The following is a 20,035-nucleotide window of genomic DNA, read 5'->3' as shown; positions in this document are numbered from 1 at the left end:
TATATATATATATTCTTTACAGCTGTGGCATCATTTGAAAGAACACTAATCGAACACAAGTAAAACGGGGAAAAATATGGCGGTCCCTTTCCAGTGGTTGTTGGGCAACAGACAGACACACAAAAACTCACACCTAAGATCAATTTTGAGTGTCCAAGTAATCTAACAGGCATGTTTTTGGACTGAGAGGAGGCAGGAGTACCCAGAGAGAACTCTTTTATGCCTGCAGGGAGAACATGCATCGTTTCCCCAGTGATTCTTGCTAACAAGGCAACAATGCCAACAATTGTGCCACTGTGCTGCCCCATAATAAATATGTTGATCACGATATTGTTCCCAGAATTATTCTGACCCAACAAGATGGATGTAGCATAGATCCTCGGAATAGAGTAATATATAACATTTAGCTGTTTGCAACTATCACAAATTTTCCATTTTCCATGGTTTTTATATCATTTTGAGATAAATTGCTTTTAATACTACTTGTGTGATTCTTTAGATATGTTTTTTTTTTTTGGTCAGAATTTCACATAAACGCATGATGCAAAAGTCCCCTCCAGTGTTTCTGCCACAAAATGTTCCTGAAATAAAACTGCAAACAACGTCCCACAGAGGTAGTTAAGATGCGGTTCACTTCCTTGGAGCTCGCTCAGCTCTGTGTAATTACTGTGTTTGTTTAAGGTGTAGCAGAGTCGAAAGCTCGCCTGAGACAAATTGCCTTTGCTTTTCATCCTCCACTGGGTTTGGTTTAGCAGTCTGTCAGCGTCTCTCACGCATCCAGTAGCTTTGTTTCCTTGGCCTCGTCTCCTCTGGAGGCAGCGTCCTGTGGGTGTGGGAAGCAGCTGGAATCCCTGGGATGAACCTAAACAATGTCAGGTCGGCTGCCTGGTCCAACCTCGAGCCACGATACGTAGCGCACATAAACACAACTCACACCAGCGCAGACATCCTCCTCCCAAGTGTTGTGACCCATAATGGGTTTTTTTTTTTTCAATCTGTGCATCTCACATGCCGTCTGTCATTAGCTGCAGGTCAGACTGTGGTCTCGGAGCGAAGGGGATCCGTGGTTACCGTGGCAATAAACCGACCAGAGGTGCGTAACGCGGTGAACCAGGAGACAGCGAGTCGTCTGCTGGACGAGCTGCAGGCCTTCGACAGCGCCCCGGACTTGAACGTGGCTGTTCTGCATGGGATAGGTAAACAATGCTAGCAAAATCTTGAGTCAGTGGTTCATGTCAGTCAGAAAAGGATTCATAAATTTTTGCTTTTCTTTTTGATTTTAAAATTGTCTATTTGTCGTCATTTGCTACCAAATTTATACCAGAGAAAAAGTGTAAAGCCTGAGACGTTCAAAAGGTAAAAATGAAAAAGAAAAATCTCTGATTGGCTGTTCTGAAACTACTTCTTCCCTTGTTTAGCATAAAAAGTGCTAAATGAAGATACGGATGTGGCTAAAAGATGTTTGTTTGCAACCTTATTTCACCAGGAAGAGAAACTCATTAAGATTAAAAATCTGTTTTATAAGCGTGCTGTGCTATACAACAGCAAAAAATATATAAAACCAAGACAATTTGAACCTTTAAAACATTTTAATGGCAGAAATATAACACTAACAAATAAGATATTGGTTCAAGTAACTTTTGTATAAATACGGATACTTTTCTTTCTTTTTTTTTCCCCACATCTCTCAGATTATAGATATTTAATATCTGTCCTTGTTGCAAACTTTATCTGTCTTGGAAACTAATTTCCATGCATTACTTCTGAAAAATAATCACAAGTTAACGCTCTAGACTGGAGTTCTTCTCTTGACTTCAAAAACAAGCAAACAGGAAGTTTACACAAGCAAAACCCATTTCAAGTGTTTTTTTTTTTTTGCACTTGCACCTTTCAGTGAACTTTTTACTGAATTTACACAAGTTGCATACGGCAATACAACAAAAGCACTAAACATCACACAGCTCTGAAAACTAAAGCATCTTCTGTTTCCATCATCCCTTCATCCTCAAAATACTTGGATGTGAATGCCTGGAAAACCCAGACCGTGAACACAAACACCTGTGAGGTGACCTGCCCTGCTGGACCAGGATCAGGTCACAGCTCTAATCATAGCACACGGTGCGTAAACTCCTTCCCCCTGTGGAAACATTGTCTTCGGCCGGGGACCAGCCTGTGTGAGGTGTGTGTCGTGGCCTCAAGCTGTATAATTTGTTGCCTCTCCACACGATGGCTGCAGACGGCTCCGGTCTACGTAGCGGCTAACTTTAAACGGACAAAAGTCAGCCTTGCATTTCAGCGATCACACCCCACATTTCTGTCAGCGGGCCATCGTCCGCTGCTGCTCCATCACTAGAAGCCGGCCGACCCCTCGGCGGTGATTAGCAGCGCCTCGGTACCGTAAAATGACAGGCAGGGAGGTTCCAGCGTGGATGTAATGTTTCTGCAAACATACGGAATCCATTTAGGTCAAATTAACACTGACACAGTCACTCTCTCAGCTCGCTCATTTTTCTTTTCTTTTTTTTTTTTACTTATGAAGTTGAGAGTAATTGCTTTCAGCAGGGGTTGAATTTGCTGGGACATTTGTTTTGATGATTTCACGTTCAGGTTTCTGGTAGCTTTTTAGCCAGGTAAGCTTTGGATGCTGTGTTGCTTAACATGACTAAAAGGCCATAGCAGATGCTAACTGGGTAAAGCAGCACTGCCGTCACATTAAATGAACGCAGAAAGTGGCAAATTGTTTAAGATATAATTTTGTTGTAATTTGATCATTTGTAGAAACTGTAGTTTCTATAAGTGATTGTCATTGATATTCACTACAAAGTAAGTAAGAATATCAATGACAGTGAAGGTAATGGCTTCAAAGATCATCACATATTCTTATTTTAAACCTAATATTAAGCCTCATCAATAAAGTGAATTACCTTCTGCGTTAACATATTGGCTCTGCGCCACAAATGCAATATCAAGAATTTGATGTCGAAGCAGCTATTGTTTTCCTGTCTTGATGAGCCAAACTGAATTAAACGTTAGAGAACTCTATTGTCTTGTTCAATCAGACGCTTTTATTTTAGTTGCTGAGTCAAATATTTTGGCAACTCAATCTAGAAGCCCGAATTGTTTTGATAAGTAGCAGATGCTTTTATCTAAAGAAACGTACACTTATGTGGGCCTCTTTGTCTTTGTCCGGTTCGACTTCAATCTGTTTGCTGGGGAAGTTGGGGATCAAGATAACAAGATAGCGATTCAGCTCTGGACAGGAGTTAAATCATTTTGTACAAGAGCAGCATTATGCTGTAGGATTCAGAATTAATGTAGGGAAAACCCCTCACCACCTGCTCCAGCTGTGGCATAAACTACCACTCTGTAGCCAGAATTAATGTCATAATCAAAGTTTTTATCTTGGTGGAACTTTTTCATATTCACTTACAATTGAACAACAAAATTTAATGTATTTTTTGGGGGATTTTATATCGCAGACCAGGAGTCGGCAATCTTTTAAAATCCAAGAAGCGCTTTTGAACTCACTGCTATAAAATAAAATTTGTCTAGAGCCACAAAGCAAGATAAATTTTATTAATGTATACCAAATAAAATTTTTTATTTTAAAAGCTGAGATAAGTAAACTAAAATTATTACTAAATGATTAGATATCTCATATCGTACTGTCACGACATTGTGATAATGTACATTGTGATAATGTACTTTATGAAAGTCACACACTACTGCTTTAAAGCATTACTGCAACGTGGAAGGAAAACTACATGGGTTTCACAATCTGAAAAAGTATGGCAGGCACTTTTTATGCACAAGATCCCCCACGGTGAGACATAGAGAGTTAGCAAGCTCTCTAGCAGAGACGGGGAAGCTGCTTTGAAGACAGATGAAGGTAAATGCAGATAAGTTGTGAAAGAAAACCTTTTGAGACTGAGGTTTAACCTTCCAGTTGTACAAAGACTGTAAGCATCCAATCAGAGCTTTACATGTCTTGATTCAGATCAAATTATATTAATTTATCAAAATGACCCAGTCAAAGTCTAGAACTAAATGCAACTGAGAATTGGTGGACTCAGTTGCTCTCAGTCTAATATGGCTGAGCTTGAACTTTTTGTCAAAGAAAGTTGACAGACTTCTCTTCCTCTGAGAAGTAAAAACCATCTACAACCTGATAACTGAGGAGGGTTAAACACAAATGTGAGCCACACTTGACAAACTTTATGTGCAGATAAAATAACCACGAGCCTTACTCCTTCCACTTCATGACGCTTTGTCGGTCTATTGTGTGATCTCCCCATTCAGTGTCTCTGCTGTTGTAACATAACGAAATATTTTAAAAAAAGGTTCAAAGAGGTATAAATAGCACTGCAAATTAGACTTTTACGGCAGACGTCTCATTTGTTTTTATTACGCGTGTAAAAGGATTATTTTACGCGCTTAAAAGACATTAGTCTGCCCTCATAATGCATCATCTCCTACACGATTGTGTCACATTTTCTGTGCTGATGTCTTGTGAATAAAAGCGCGCAGCTCTGGCTCCTCACGTTTCTTTAAACGGTCTGACTGGTGTAAGACGCTCGTTTCCAGTGCTGCTCCCATAAACGGGATGACACACAGTTTTTCCTCCAACAACCCAACGCTGACCCGCAGCTGTAATCAGAGCTCCCAGTTGATGGGTGTTGCTGGCACATGTGTTCATTACGATCATTCTCATTACTGTCACATTACAGAGAGAGGAGGATTTTATGAGTCCCTGCCTTAGACAGTGACATAGTGTTTGTTTGCCTCTTGGGCAATGTTGTAATTACCACATGAATCCAGTGGAAGAGATCTGTGGCTGCACTGCATTACTTGCCCATTAATGAGAGTATGATGCATGTGAGCACATGCACGGTCTGCGCCTATGCATTGAATTTACATCCTTCAGGGAAGGAGGAGGATTTGTGTGCCAGCGAGCCAAAAGAAAGCGAGCTGCAAGCCAAATTGCAGCCTTTTTTTTTCTTTCTTTCTTCCTCATCATTTTCCCTTCCTCTCTTGCCATACTTTGTAATTTTGCGGTCTCTTCCAGGAGGGAATTTCTGTGCTGGTTATGATCTGAAAATGCTGGCCAATCAAAAAGCCCCCCTTAAATTGGAGCAAGATGTCACAAAGGGTCCTGGCCCAATGGTGAGCAGAGCTCGGTTTGTGATTGCATGTGTGTACTTGTGAGGTTTACATCTACATTTCAATGTCATGTAAATCTGTAATCATGTAAATCGTAAAATCTAAAACCAGAAGTTCAGGCTGCTAGTAATTGTTTTTATTTTAAAATGTTAGAGAGAGCAGGTAGTTGGGAACATTTTTGTTTTAAGTAATGAAGTAGAAGAGCTGCCTCTAGTACTCTTCTGCTACTGCTGGGTATGGGATACAATACCTGCCAACATTTGTACCTTTTTGTTTTTTGACATTATAGTCACAAACTTCCATTGAATTTATGGGGGGGAGGGGTTATGTTATTGAAAACACAAAGTAGAGAATAATTAAGATGTTGAATTAAAATGAATGTTGAATTAAAATGAATGATAAAAAATAGATACATAATTTTCAAACGTTTACAAGTAAAATCTCAAAGGTGTGATGTGCATTCATATTCAGCCCACTAATTATTATATGGAACAACTTTTTTGCAATTACAGCTGCAAATCTAATTAATCTAAGTTGCGATAATGTGATGGTCTTTACACTGACTACTCAGAAGAGAACAACAACAAAAAATGAAAAAAACAAACAGAAAAAGAACAAATTGATTTCTCATTATGATATCAATGTTTCAGTTCTATTTGTTAAAGCTAAATTATTCGCTCATAGAAAATTAATGCCACTCACTATTTAGGAAATGTGTTTTGTTGTTCTTCTACTCTTTCTTCCTCGTCTTTTTCTTAATCAGCTGTGAGATTAGCATCACTGTCTGACCAGAAGTAACATTGCCCTGGACAGGCTTTCTGTTTGGATTGCCATCTTCTCTGTCATTCCCACAGCACAATCCTGCCACCACCATATTTCAGCCACACATACACAGGGGCTGAAAACAAATCCGAGCCATCATTTTCATATTTTTATTTATTAAAAAAAAAAGACAACCAAAAATTGTTTTTCTTCCTCTTTATATTTATTTTCTCCGTTGTTTCAGTCTCGCATAAAAGGTTTGTGGTTCTAACTTGCAAAAGATAAAAATGGGCTAACGAAAACCCACGCAATTCACTGTAGCTTCATGCTCTCTTGCAAACAGTTGGTATGGATTAACAGTATCTAAATATTATACAGTAACCTTTTTATGGAGAATTACAGTCTCCATAAAAATGCTTGGCCTGCGTGTTGCTGTTGGTGGTTGGGATTGAGTGGACCTCCTATGCAGAACATGAGACCATTGTACCTCATACAGGAAAAACAAACGGCTTCATTTGTTCAGCTGTGGTCAAAACTCGAATCCTCTTGTTCCTCATTTGTTTGACAGTCTGAGAAATGAATTAGAAAATGAAGCCTGGAACGTTTTACCGAGTAGCGTTACGAGCATAAATCGCTGTGAAGTGGTGATAATACGCACTCCTTGTTTACTCTGTTTACATCCTGCATGATGACTTCAGTCATTTGGATCGCCATGCAGCATAACATCATCCTACGTGCGTACGGGGTTGACTGATTCAGCCGTTTCCTCCAGGGCCCGTCGCGTCTGCAGCTGTCGAAGCCGCTGATAGCGGCCGTGAGCGGCTTCGCTGTGGCTGGAGGGTTGGAGCTGGCCCTGCTGGCTGACCTGAGGGTGGTGGAGGAGAGCGCCGTCATGGGAGTCTTCTGCCGCAGATTTGGTACGTTGCTCTCTGCCCTACAGACCTAATTGAGATTTGATCATTAATTTTGAGCTTTTAAAACATGTGCAATAACATCAGGTCTGCTCACTTACTTCTGTGGGTTGCTTTTATTGCAGCTTGGTTTTGGCAGAAGTAGTTTTCCCATATTCTGCTCTGGCCTGGTAGTTCGGACAACATCCACAGTATGTGAGAAAACTCCAAGAATGATTTATCTGTCAAGCTCAAGATTGTTCAGTTCAGTTGGAGTTTGTTGTGACTCCAGTGGTCATTTTATCTGTATTTTTGTCCAGAAATACGGGATGACCAGTCATCTGACTCCCCAGTGGCTGATCGTACACTCATTTCAACTGGATAATTTCTTTCTTAAATATTTATTGTCAAAGGTTTTGAATGTTTACCTCAGAGTAAACTCTGCTCCTAACCAGAGATGAACCAGACATGAAGTAAATTGTCCTTCAGGTTTGACCTGGTCAGTTTTGGCCTGTGCAGCCAGTTCAGCCATCCATCTTAGTTCATAGGACTCTGTCCTGTATATTTAAGAGTGAACAAACTTCCAGAGTTTCCTGTTTCGAAAACAACATTGTTCACCAGCTACAATGCATTTTTATTTTCTTAAACAGAAGAATAAGGCCAAAGTCATCACAGGGTGGCTTTCCTCTGGAAATGGATATTTCTGCAAATGGCCAAGAGGTTGCAGATTAATTTTTCTTTGATGCTGCTTATTTTAGTCTCAGATGCCGCTGCTGCTACACAGTAACTCTCATTGTTACACATTGTGAAGCGTTTTTTGTTCTGGCAAGATCAAGCTAGTTCTTTGGCCCATTTCTGACCAGTTGGATGTACTTTGATGCTACGGCTCTTGAATTGTCAGAAAATGGGAAAAGAGCGAGTTCCTCTGCCCCTTTTCTTCCAAGACAGCTTTAGCTTTCAGAGTCTCACAGTTAATCAGCATTACTGTGTGCTTTTGACCATGCTGCAATAGTTTAAAGGGCAACAACCCCTATTAATATGATTCCTCTTAGGTAATAATAAAACACATTTTCTTAGGTGTCATTAAGCATTCCTCCCAAAGTTGAGCTAATCTTTAATCCTTTCAAGCAGCTCAGGAATCTTGTTTCAACCTTTTCTTTATGGTAGGTATTGGGTTTTGTTTGAGGGGAAAAACTATATATAAACAGGCATTTCTCAGTTGTGTGTTGATAAACTTGACCAATGTAGGGAAAGTCTCCTAAATTAAACTTTGTGTTCCTTAAAAAAAAATCAACACTGATGTTGATATATATATTTTCTAGTTTTAGTAGAACTTGGCATCTTTCAGTTTGATTCTAGAAATCAAACTGAAATGTTGTATGTTTTTCTCAACTTACGATACCTGACCCCCCAAAAAACCGTCTGTTTTCTTTGCATCCAAGCATTCATCATCCGTCTCCTCGTACCAGGAAGTCGACTTTGTTTCTATTTTTCAGCGTCGTTACTATGTCCTCTGTTATCACCACAGCCTCCTCGTGTTTGTGCGCAAGGACAGGGCCTCAAAGTGATAACGATGGCGACCGTGACCTTTTGGCTTCATGGCCACAGTCTGCTGGGCAGCCTTGATAAGTAGAGGAGGAAACGACCAACTGCCAGGTTTCCACAGCGTAGCCAAGCAGGGCTTACGGGTTATTTATGTCACAATTTCCTTATAAACATTTTCCCTTTTTGGCATTTTTACTGGTAAGGCTTGCTGCCTGACTCAACTATACTTCTAAAACATGGAGTTTTCTGATGTAAACACACACAGAGCTGATCCGGATTCTCCCCCCCACAAAAAAACCCCGTCCTGCAATTCGGCGTGTAAAGAGCGGCTTCACTTCCCTTCAGCAACTCTTCTATAGGTTTTAGCTATGCTTCTAGAGTTCTTGAAATAAAACCAGGGTGTTTATAAATACAGCTTTTTACTATAAATTACAGAGAGTACTAGACTTGGAGTATAAACATGAAAAACTTTTCATTTGAAGCCTGTAATTTAACAGGAGAGCGTCCTGGCAGAGCTCTGAGTCTTTTGTGTTAAGTGTTGTCACTTTCCAGTTTAAGAGACATCGTTGGGGCTTCTCAGTTTTAATACTTATAACATTTTTTACTTGTATTACTTTGTCATTTAAGTTAGTGGAACATATAGAAATTAATCTGAACAAAAAAACCACTAAATTGGATTTTTCTGCACCATTTCTTGGCTTGAAAAAATCTGATCGCCTCCCGCAGTCAAACAAGTTTACAGAGAGCATTTGTTTATTTTCTTAACTTTTAGTAAATGTTCATAATAAAATGTAATTGGAAATACTTGCCAACTTATGCTTGGACCAGCAAATGAAGCTCTTATTAGACATGAGATCCGATTGTTTCCTAACTTAACCAATTTATAGTCTCAATTCAATCATGTGTAATAATAATTCAGGCATTGCTTTTTGAATGAAGTGTACATCTTAAAATTACTATTCATTTTAATAATTTTACATATCTGTACTACCATTTCAGCTACTTACCTGAACAATGGTTGGAGAGAAATGTTGGAAACTTCAGAGTGCATTAGTGCAGGTTTATTCCTCTCTATCTACAAACGCTCAGCAAATCCAGCGTCTTCCATCAGCTCACAACTATGTCAGGCAGGGAGAAATGTTGCTGCGGTTTTTACATATTAAGTTGCACATTTCTCCCCCAGTGATTAATTTTCTGGTGTCATTGCCTCACTTTTTCAAGGCTTATTTGTCAACACGTTTCAGTTGTTTCCTCCAGCTAAGTTAAAACTGCTGTTATGTCTGTTTTATTTGATGCTACAGTTGAGAATGGTTATTACTTTTTCGCTCAGGAAGCCGTGCATATCCATGAACATTTTCTGCAAAGTTTAACCTTGCACAACTTACGTCTTAACTTTTCAACTCTGACGCCGGTTTTCTTTAGATAAAAATATACATAAAGGGACATTAGAAGAATTTAATGAAGCAGAACAAGACAAATGGAGGATTTAGAAGACAAAAAAAAATTTGCTTTGTTTTAAGTCAATTTAAATGACTTCTAAAACAAAAACCCCTTTACCAACAAAGGCATTGCTGTTCTTCAGTTTATTTAAAGATCCAGTGTCTCTTAGCCATTATTTCCTTTTAATGGACAGATTCTGTAACCGATTTTGGGTAGGGCACAGATGGCGGTCGCCTGAGGGAATCCCTGGTGGCTTTGGAGTTGAAAACCCCTTGGAGACGCGCTGTGCTCCTCTGATGTGGGCCAATGGCTACCACAAGGATTTGACAGTTTTCTGGCATGGTATTGGCTGCCGAAACCTGCGGCTTCCTGTCTGGGGCCCCTCGGCTATGCCAGAGAGGAAATGAGAAGGAGGAGAAGGTTGCATCACAGGAATCTGGTATTAGAGTCTACAGCTCTTTGAGTTCTCAGAGACCTAAATGAAAACCCACAGTGCTTACTTAAATCTCCAATGTTATTTTGGCTCCTTAAACCAGAGGAACAAGTAAAGCAGAGGGGGAAAAAAGCTGGCATATGAAAATGTAAGTTAAAAGTACTAATATTTCATTCAAGAACCTAAATCCTGGGGGGTTGTTCAAGGTTGATCCAGTGTCACCGCTTTGATTCTTTTTTTTTTTTTGTGACTGAAAATGAAACCCTTCCAAAATACACACCACCTAATCTTCTGCATCCTTCGAGTCCCCGCTTCTTCTTCGTTTCCCCTCGTCAGCTCTAAGTCCCGTCTCCGTAGCTGCACAAGACTGATGGAGAGGAAGAAAAGAAGCCAGGGTTTTGAACCAAAGTCAAACCGCAATCCAAGAGCTAACTTGAAATCAGCCAATCCAAACACCTGCTCAGAGTCTGAACCTGACCGACATAGTGCACCGATTACATCATCCGACTTCAAACCAGCTCTGTTTAATCTGCAGGCTTTACCCTTCATGAGGAATGAATGAACAGAGCTGTCACGCTGCTGTGTTAGGAAAACAGACAGGATTACAACTGAGTAAACACATGTGAGCATCGTTATTTCTTTTTTTTATGCGAAAACATTCAGATTAAACTAACTGAATTTACATTTGTCCGAAAGCAAAAGACCCTTCAAAATAAATTTGAATAAACCTTAACATGTAGTGCAAATATTATGTGATAATTGCAATGCCTTCCTGTAAATTAGTTTTATATTACAGTCCTAAGAGTTTTCACACAACCCTAACATTTCATCATGTTCAAACTACAAAACTTGGTGTATTTTGATGGTATTTTATGCCAAGCCAACACCAAGTATTGCATAATTATTTTGTGAAAGAAAAATCTTCAGTGGCTTGAGAGAGAACATTAGCCAACAAACATAATCATGAAGACCAATGAGCTTGGTAGAGGCTTACCGTTCAGGAAGAAACCGACCCTTAAAATGCAGCCAGGGCTGCAATGGAAGAGCCTAGTCAAAGTTCAGATGTGAGAATCTGTGGTGAGGCTTGAAAATGTATGTTAGGAGATGCTTTCTATCCAATCTGATTGAGCTTGTGCTGCTTTGCTAAGAGGAATTGGGAAATGATTTAGTCTCTAAATGTGTAACAGTGGTAGAGTCATACCTCAAAAGATCTCCAGCTGTAATTGCAACAAAAGTAGTTACTCTGGGGCTCTTAATATGCTTGCCACACTTCTTTGGATGATGTAAAAATTAGAGGTGTGTCGATCGATCGATTATAATCGGCCGATTTTCGTGAAAAAGTGCATGATCGGTGATCGGCGATCATTTGCTCTTGTTGCCGATACCGATCATCTCATTTCGCAGCCTGCATGTGCAGTTGGTCTCCTCTTTCCTTCACACTGCGCAAACGCGAAGTGGAACTATAATTCATTGAGTGAATGGGGAAGTTTGCGTGTTGCGGCGGAAAATTGAAGCACGTCAAAATGCATCAACACAACGAAGCTAATACGACATAAAAACAATGCCAAACAATGCAGGTAAAGCAGCACACAGCTACAAACAGTCACCCGGATTAGCATGACGGTCAGAAAGCTAAACAAATAACCCGCAAAATTATTTAAGTCTTTGAGCTGCGATGTAAGACGCTGGTTCTGCTCTCGCTGTTGAACCGCTGCTACGCGCTACAGGTAGTAATATTTCAGACGGAGCGCCGCTTCTGCTCCACCTGGTAGTGACTCTCACACCGAACCTCTGTTTAAAGCTGCAGCATCTAACCTAAAAAAATAAATTTTACATACGTATTAAAATTTTTGCTGTCCTAACATGAGACAGATAATCTCTAAAAAAAATAATCGATCTCCTCTGCCTCCTCCTGCTCTGCATAATTACTCCGCTCAGTCAGAAACAGCCAATCAGAACTAGCAGTAATCAGCTAGCCGCCATGCTATCAGGAAATTTTCATTCAGTAACTCTGAATTGTTTATTGTAATGGAACCTGTATTTGCCTTTGAATGTTAAGTTTTATACTTGAATTTTTTTGGCAATGTTGAGAGGTTTTATTTTGGCTCTTTGCATTATTTAGCTTCTTCAGAGCCTTCATATGTTATCAGTCTGTTAAAGATAGTATTACCGATAGCAGAACAATTTGCAGAATGCCTGTTTTGTTTAGCTCTTGGAAAAAATTATTAAAAACAAGTTTCTGTCTAAATTAAGGTGAATTTATGATTCCTTTTTCCACATAATGTAACCGGTAGTATTTATGATAAAAAAATAAAATAATTATGTGATCGGTATCGGTGATCGGCCCTCATGGGTGATTGGTATTGGCAGGAAAAAACCTGATCGGCACATCTCTTGTAAAAACATTTGAAAACTATGCACCGTTTTCCAAAGACGTGTGGCAATTTCTTACTATTGTGATTTGGTCTGTCGCAAAAAAATCCCAACTTTTCCCATTGAAGCTTTTGGCTGTAACATGCACATGGAGTATGGGACATTTGGCGGCCTCAGTTTCATCCTTGTCGGTCAAAAGTCATGAAGTCAAATTAAAAGTGTGGCACCCATCTCTGACCCAACCCGACTGAAATATTTTAATTGATTCCCAGCAAGCATTTCAAAGCTTCAAACTTCCGCCTGAAAGTCCGCTCTTTTGGATCTGTCCATTTAGTCTGGAGTTATCCGGAAACCGTTAATCCACATCAAACTTAATCGCATTACCCTCATGGGGGAGACCATTGTGGTAGGTTTAGCTTTGATGTGGTCAGGGTGCCAGCAGGACCAGGAGCCAGCTAGAGTCCCCGAGTGTGTCATGTTTCACAGCATTCTTGCTTCATAAGTGTCTGTGGACTGGCGGATGTTTGGTCCCAGCTAATTTCCAGATAACCTTTTCTGTGAATTTCAGTGTTTTCAGGGAGATATTGCCAGTTGGATATTAATGGCTCGTGCATTGTGCTGCTTCCTCGGGGCTAGCGCATATCAAAGTGTGCAGAAAGCAGATAAAGCACAATGATTCTTCTTTCTTCCAGACTTCTCCTTCATTCCCGTCAGATAAGCAGTGATGACCCCGTGCTGCAGGAAACGAGCTGCCTCTTACATGTGGTTATATAACAATAGGCTGTGCTGACTCATGTCCAACCTGGCAATAACAAGCCTCTGCTTTGACAGTAGACTTATCTGTGTTTAAGACAAGATGGCTGCAGACTCCTTTCAAACGGTTTGTGGCATTACTGCAGAGTAAATGGTGAAACGTCGTCTTATTTATCTTGCATTTGAATCACTATAACGCACAATGCCTCCTACCAAAACAAAACGTCTAAACCTTCAAATCAAACACAAAGTTTTTAGTCGGAAACTGCTTCAAGGAGAAATTCGCCGTCATCGCCAGTCTTATGTGTGACAAAGCAGAGGTCTGTCAAACGGCACCCGAGAGGCCGCACTATCAGACCTTGGGCGAGGAGGTGCAGGAGACGGCCGCGGAGGATAAGAAGGGAGATCATCCTTCCGTTTGCTGATAGCAGTGGTGCCAACAGCAGCAACAAAGTCAGACAGACTGGAGGTCAACCTGCCTCTTTATCTCTTGGTCTTTAAGTCGGGCTTTGTCCTCCTGGCTTGCTCCACCTCCCTGTGTTGTCACGCTGCTTTCTCAACAGTTGTATTTCTTTGTTGCTTAATTTTCCACCCTTCTGGGTTTGTTTTTGTTAATAGACACTTAAGGCTAGCTTTAATACCCTCTAGTTAGAAATAAGAAATGTAGGCGCAGAATTTTGCCTTAAAACAGCTGACATGTTTTTTTCTTGACAGTTTAGGCCTCTTAGTACCATTTGAAGTGTAATTGCTGACCATGTCTGTTCCTTTATGACCACAGTGTACCAGTGTTTCTTGATGGCTACTTTCAGCAGGATAATTCACATATCTAACTGGTTTCTTAAACATGACAAAGAGCTGACTGTTGCCTAAAGACCTCCAGAGCCACCAGAATTTAATCTACTTCCTTTGGGAGGTGATGTATGGGAATTTGGACAAAGCTGAGATATTTGCAGGATGTTGTCATATGTGTAATGTCACATTTTAAAAAATATATAATTGGCACAGGAGGCCTTTATTGACAGTTACTAGATATAAAATAGGTAAAAGAAAGGTGGGGAAAACGTGCAGCAAGGTTTGCAAGATCAGGAATTGAACCCAAGATGACCACGTCAAAGACTATAACCTCTCTAACGCTACTTCAGGTGTAGACAATCTAACATTTTGAACACTTGTTGAATCTATGCCACAACAAATTTGGGAAGCTCTAACGATAAAACAGATTCCAACCTGGAAGGCGCTCCTGATTAACAACCCGGTAAGTTTTGATGAAAAGAGACCTAGATTCTTGCCTGACGGTTGAAAGCAAAGAAATTCATCAACAAGGGTGATGACTGGGGAGACGTAATATGTCTGCTGCACAAGTATAAGAAACTCCATTTGAGAACTGTAAAATTTTGTACTGTTGGACAATGAAATGGAAATCTGACAAGATTGAGATGATTTATGACCTGAGGCCACTGGATTACCACAGGTTTATTAATAACAAGAAGAAGAAGAGAGGAACCCAGTAAGGAGGTAACAGAAGTGTCCTGGACTAAATCCAACTCCATTACACATGCCTTTATACCAGGGATCTGTGTAATTTGTATATTTAGCTAAAAACAAAAAGAATTTAGGTAATATTAGTGCTATGTTCCACCTGCTCCAGGTGTTTATCTTCAAAGTCTGTGTAAAACACTTCTCTGATTACAATCAGCTGTAAAACTGGATGAAGTCTCGCGTTACCAACAGTGTGGAAACCCTCTGCAGCCTGAGCTTGATCACAATCTTTGGTCAGCTTGCCACATGTATGGCAACACACAAAGAAAAGCATAAGTACAATCTGGTCACTTGTTACCGTTTCGCATGCAGAGAAGAAGAAAAAGGAAAATGCAACCTGAAGGGAAGCATGATGATGTGGGGTTATAGCAACATGTTCGACACATGTGCTCCCAATAAGGGGTGGTCAGATGGAATCAGTGACTTGGAGGAATTAGGGAGTTGGGATTGTGGTGTGGAACCGATCAGGAGAAAGTGTGCCAGTTCCAGCTGGTGCTCCTTAGAAATTAGGATAAATGCCAGAAGCTGACTGTTCCTTGCAGTGCACTCGCTCTTTCCTCCTAGCCCCGAGTCTTTGTGGGACAGGGAAATAATATATAATTAAAAACGTTTCCTGTGAGGATACCAGTGAGGAGTTTGAGCTCGTATGACCAGATGTAAAGAAGGTATAGGAGCGAAGGCGTTTCAGAGCTTTGTTCCCGCTGACATAAGCAACCTGCGTTTCTGCACTGCCAGGAGTATTAGGTGCCCTTATTACACTCACACAGCGGCTTACCTTGTAGGGAATAGTTTACCTTATGTTTTAGTTCAGATTTTGAGTATATTCAGAATTAATTTTTACGGGAACATGTACTTTCACACATGTACAAACTCCTTTTCATTTGACCAAATGCTATTTTTATGTAGGAATTATTTAAATTAAACTTTCTTTTAACTTGTTAAAGTGAATTTGATCAGCAGTTTTTAAGGCTTTCTGAAATTTTCAGTTTGTTTTTTTCTTCTTTTGGCTGCTTTTTAACTCATTTCAAGGAGACAGCAGGAGAAGACATTTAATGTCTAAAAGCCTGTCTGTACAGATGAACAGTATTTCAAAGTATTTAAAATAAAGTTTGAAGATAAACAGGCTTCTGGCCTTTGAGATTCTGTGTGACGTCTTGAAACAAAATGTTTTTGGGAAAAGCTGCTAATATTAAGTCTTAAGACCCCGTTTAATTCTCATTCTGTCTTATGTTGACAACTTGGGTTTCATTATTTTCGTAGATCAACCTGTGGACAAACACTCATTAAAAAATGTAATTAAAGGTCAGTCCTATGCCTTGCTCAAGTATTAGATGGGAGATTTTGACAGGAAATGAGACTATAAACTGTGCTAAAGGAGTGATCAATTTTGAAAAATGGTTTTTAATTTCATTTTATATAAAAAAGGCATACCATTAAATTATACCCTTCTTAATGATCATTGAAAGTCTTTTATTTACACTCAGATGGAGCATTCTGGTAACTTTAAAATGTAATTAAATCCATATCTGAGTAATTTTTGGCTCAACTCTAGATCTCAAATGGTACAAATGGGATATCAAGGTATTTTGGGAACACTCTACTTCTGTTCATTTATTTTTTTGTATGCTTAAACCTTAATGTTTTTCTAGGAGTTCCCCTTATTGACGGAGGGACGGTGCAGCTTCCTCACCTCATTGGTTTATCAAGAGCGCTTGACCTGATCATGACCGGGCGGCCGATCGGGGCTCAAGAGGCTCTAGCCTTCGGACTGGCCAATCGAGTTGTTCCTGACGGTCAAGGTACTTAAAGTAGTTTGAATATGTCGCCTTACTTGCATGTAGTTTTTTTTTTTTTTTTCCAGATCTTGAAGAGGAAACATTTCGAACAAGTTTCTTGTTGAAAACTGGGTATTTATTTGAGCAAATTGAATTGTATTATTAAAGATCTATCAGGGACGGAGCTGGAGTCCGAGGATTGATGTGTTGCATTAGTGCCTGAAAGATCCAATGCAGTTTATGGTTCTGTGTGCTCGTTACGACTCAGTCTCTCATTCCCTCATCTCCCCACTTTGGATGTCGCAGGATGATTAGCTAAATTCTTTCAGGAAGTTCTTCTACCCACAGTTTATCCGCAGCCTAATTGGCCCTGTGAAGGATAATCACTTAGCACACATTTAACATCAGAGGGAAAGGAAGAAGTAGCAGCTTCTAAACATACAAAGGAAGCATCAAAGTGTGCCATCAGCAGGGTTAGTGTTTTCCATAGGAGGGATCTGGATTGGGTCCAGGGCTTTGATGTGGGTCAGGAGGTGTAGTGACGTAAAGCTAGGAAACCTCAGCCGCATTATGAGGAGTCTTTTCCTTTGTAACGCTTCATAAGCACTCTGCATGCATTTTCCTTCACATGCAGCCACTTTTGCCATTCCGCGCACACATACGTTGTGTTTGTGTGTCTAAGCTGCTGTGGTAGTTTTTGATATGCGCCACATGGGTAGTTTCCCAGGGGTGTTTGGACAAATGCGACGTTAAAAAAAAAAAAAAAATCAAACTTCTCTGACAGTTACACCTTTAGCAAGTTTACTATTCCTTTTATGTTTGTCCACTCAAATGGGGTTTGAGGCTACCCACATGCTTAAATTGTAGATGATTCTACATGCTTTGTGCATGAATGCTTTGAGTTTTGTCCTCCTCCAGAATTCAAATCATTTTCCTGCCTTTTGATTGATCAGACGGTCGCTCATGCAAGAGCTGCCACCGGTAAACTGACTCGCTTTGCAATCACAGCTTTGCAGGCAGCCGTGCAGCTGGCAGAGCAGATCAGCTCCTTCCCTCAGCAGTGCCTGCGGACAGACCGCTCCTCAGCCGTGTTCAGCTGCTACGACGCCCAGTCCTTCACACAGGTACTCTTCATTTCACACAGTCCACTAGTGTTTAAGTGACGGATTGGTTTCTCAGTTTACACCCAATTCAATGACTTCAGGTTCGTACAAAGAAACGGACAGAAGAAAGTTGTTCAAAGTTTTTAACACCTGATGGCGTCTTAGCATCAGAAATTCACCAAAGGGTCTGAGAGCAAAGGCGCCTGATTACACACATTATTTGCAATGAAATTTGAAAACCATGCATGACATAAAATGTTGCCTAAAATCCCAATGAAACACACAGAATTTTGTAGTTATGGTATTTTGTATCATATGTAACGTGATGGCACTATGGCTAAGAACAGAATATTTAGCCTAACTGGGTCTCCTAATAATTGTTTAGAAGCACATATAATGACTTTATAAAATATGTAGGCATATTCAATAAAGCTATAAACAGCTGTATGGAAATTTAATATCAAAGTTAATCCTGTACAAAGGATCAGGTCCAATTATTGCTAGAAAAACAAGTCGTTGGGATATTATTGCTGAATATTATGATGGCAATGTTGCATTTTTTGGGCTATTTTTATTCTTTTTCTTTCTCATAATGTCACCACCACTCTTTGCGACCTGCCACTAAGAAAAAATACATTAAGTGTGGGGATCGAGGCAGTGAAAGTCAGGTGAAATATATTCCCCAGTTGCATAGTCTGAGTGTGTGGTACCTAAAATATAAAATCCTACAAAAATATTGCATCCGATTCATCCTTTTCAATTGCAGTTCTGGACACATTAAAGATGCTATGATGACTGCGATACTGCAAAGCTCCAGTTCTGATCTGAGATATTGGCGTGGGTGGTTTATGTAGATGAGTTGGTATAAGTAGCTTTCTCCAAGATGTCTGTTCATCTTAAAGGTGGTAATCCCTGTTCTGAGTCATTTTTATTGGTTTAATTTTTCTCTTTTGCTCTGTCCAGGCCATGCAGTATGAATTTGATCATGGAGTCAAAGTCATCCAGGCTGAAGCGATTCCCGGGGCAATCCAGTTTTCTTCAGGAGTTGGAAGAGGAGGGAAATTCCCATAGCATTTCACATGTAGGAGGACTTATGAACTGTGACTTCAGGTGATCTCAGTCTATTGTTGCCACAAACTTGTGTTGCAGTCTGAATAATTACTGCTTTACAACATGCAAAAATGAAGAATATAAAACACAATGAGGAAGTTTTGTAAAGATCAGTGCCGTATGCTTCGTATGGGAAAGAAAATCTTCATGAATTGCATTATTTTCTGTATTAAAATAATAAAAAATAGCCCTGTACTTCAGCTTTTCTTCCCCCTCCATTTATTTAAAACGTATTAAATCATTTCTCAGAAATATTTGTGTGCTTAGCAAATCAGGGCTTTAACAGATTACCACAAAACAAACCCAACACAAAGGACTAAAGTGGCTTCAAAAGGCATCAAACCTGCACCATCTTGTCATCGATTCCTTGAACTGATGTGAAAACCACTTGATAACAGTCTGCTCGCATATCTGGGCAAGCTTGTGTGACTAAATCCGAAGTTCTCTTGTCAGATCTGTGCCAGGTGTAAACATTCCTGTGGCTACGAAGCGGAGGCTTTAGCTTCAGAGAGAAATGTGTGCAAATATGTCGTACGTATGACGCTTATGGCTGTTTGCAAGTTTGAACTTTTTTTTTTTCTTTTTGTTTATAATAAACAAAGGTTACACAAGAAGATCTAAACCCTAAAGTGTACAGCAGTGAATGTCTGTGTAGGTGCATGGTTGTGTGGGTGATCCAGACACACACACATGAAAAAAAAACCTCATTAGGTTTAGGAGGTGTCCTGTCTAGACGCTGTGATGACAGGACGCAGAGCTCCTGTTTAATGTTTCCTCCTCCCTCTGCTTCCAGTTCACCCAGCGCTTGCGCGCGCACACATACACACACACACACACACACACACACACACACACACACACATCACCTGCGTCACCTCAGGCCATGAACACACACTTACAAACATGCCCAACTGATCAGCGTCAAATAAATATAGCAGAACTTAAGTGCTGTATAAGTTCCTGTCAGTCTGGTCTGCTCGTTTATCTGGATCGCCGTGACAGCGACTGGGTCCGGGATCAGCTGCAAACCTTTTTTTTTTTAACGATCCCAGTAATGTTTGTTTAATATGACACGGCAAAGATTAATGGTGCGCAAAGCTTTTAACATGGATCTGTTGCTTTTTGTTACCCCGAGCTGACTCACACGGTGGG

General features: G+C 40.2%; 1 protein-coding gene across 2 annotated transcripts in view; it reads left to right on the top strand.

The window, feature by feature from the left end:
- Positions 1-19,083, top strand: part of LOC103482491 (carnitinyl-CoA dehydratase) — a 20,613-nt gene extending 1,530 nt beyond the window's left edge. For both annotated transcript variants that reach the window (XM_008438683.2, XM_008438684.2), the window contains exons 2-7: positions 1,026-1,196; positions 5,066-5,163; positions 6,695-6,839; positions 16,545-16,694; positions 17,679-17,794; positions 18,737-19,083. In XM_008438683.2, the coding sequence (XP_008436905.1) occupies positions 1,026-1,196; positions 5,066-5,163; positions 6,695-6,839; positions 16,545-16,694; positions 17,679-17,794; positions 18,737-18,844 (788 nt within the window). In that variant the 3' untranslated portion in view covers positions 18,845-19,083. The remainder of the gene's footprint in view (positions 1-1,025; positions 1,197-5,065; positions 5,164-6,694; positions 6,840-16,544; positions 16,695-17,678; positions 17,795-18,736) is intronic.
- The last annotated feature ends 952 nt before the right edge of the window (positions 19,084-20,035 follow it).

The sequence above is a fragment of the Poecilia reticulata genome, linkage group LG20, assembly GCF_000633615.1.
Source record: "Poecilia reticulata strain Guanapo linkage group LG20, Guppy_female_1.0+MT, whole genome shotgun sequence".
NCBI classification, from domain to species: Eukaryota; Metazoa; Chordata; class Actinopteri; order Cyprinodontiformes; family Poeciliidae; genus Poecilia; species Poecilia reticulata.
This window is presented reverse-complemented; position numbering and strand designations above follow the sequence as displayed.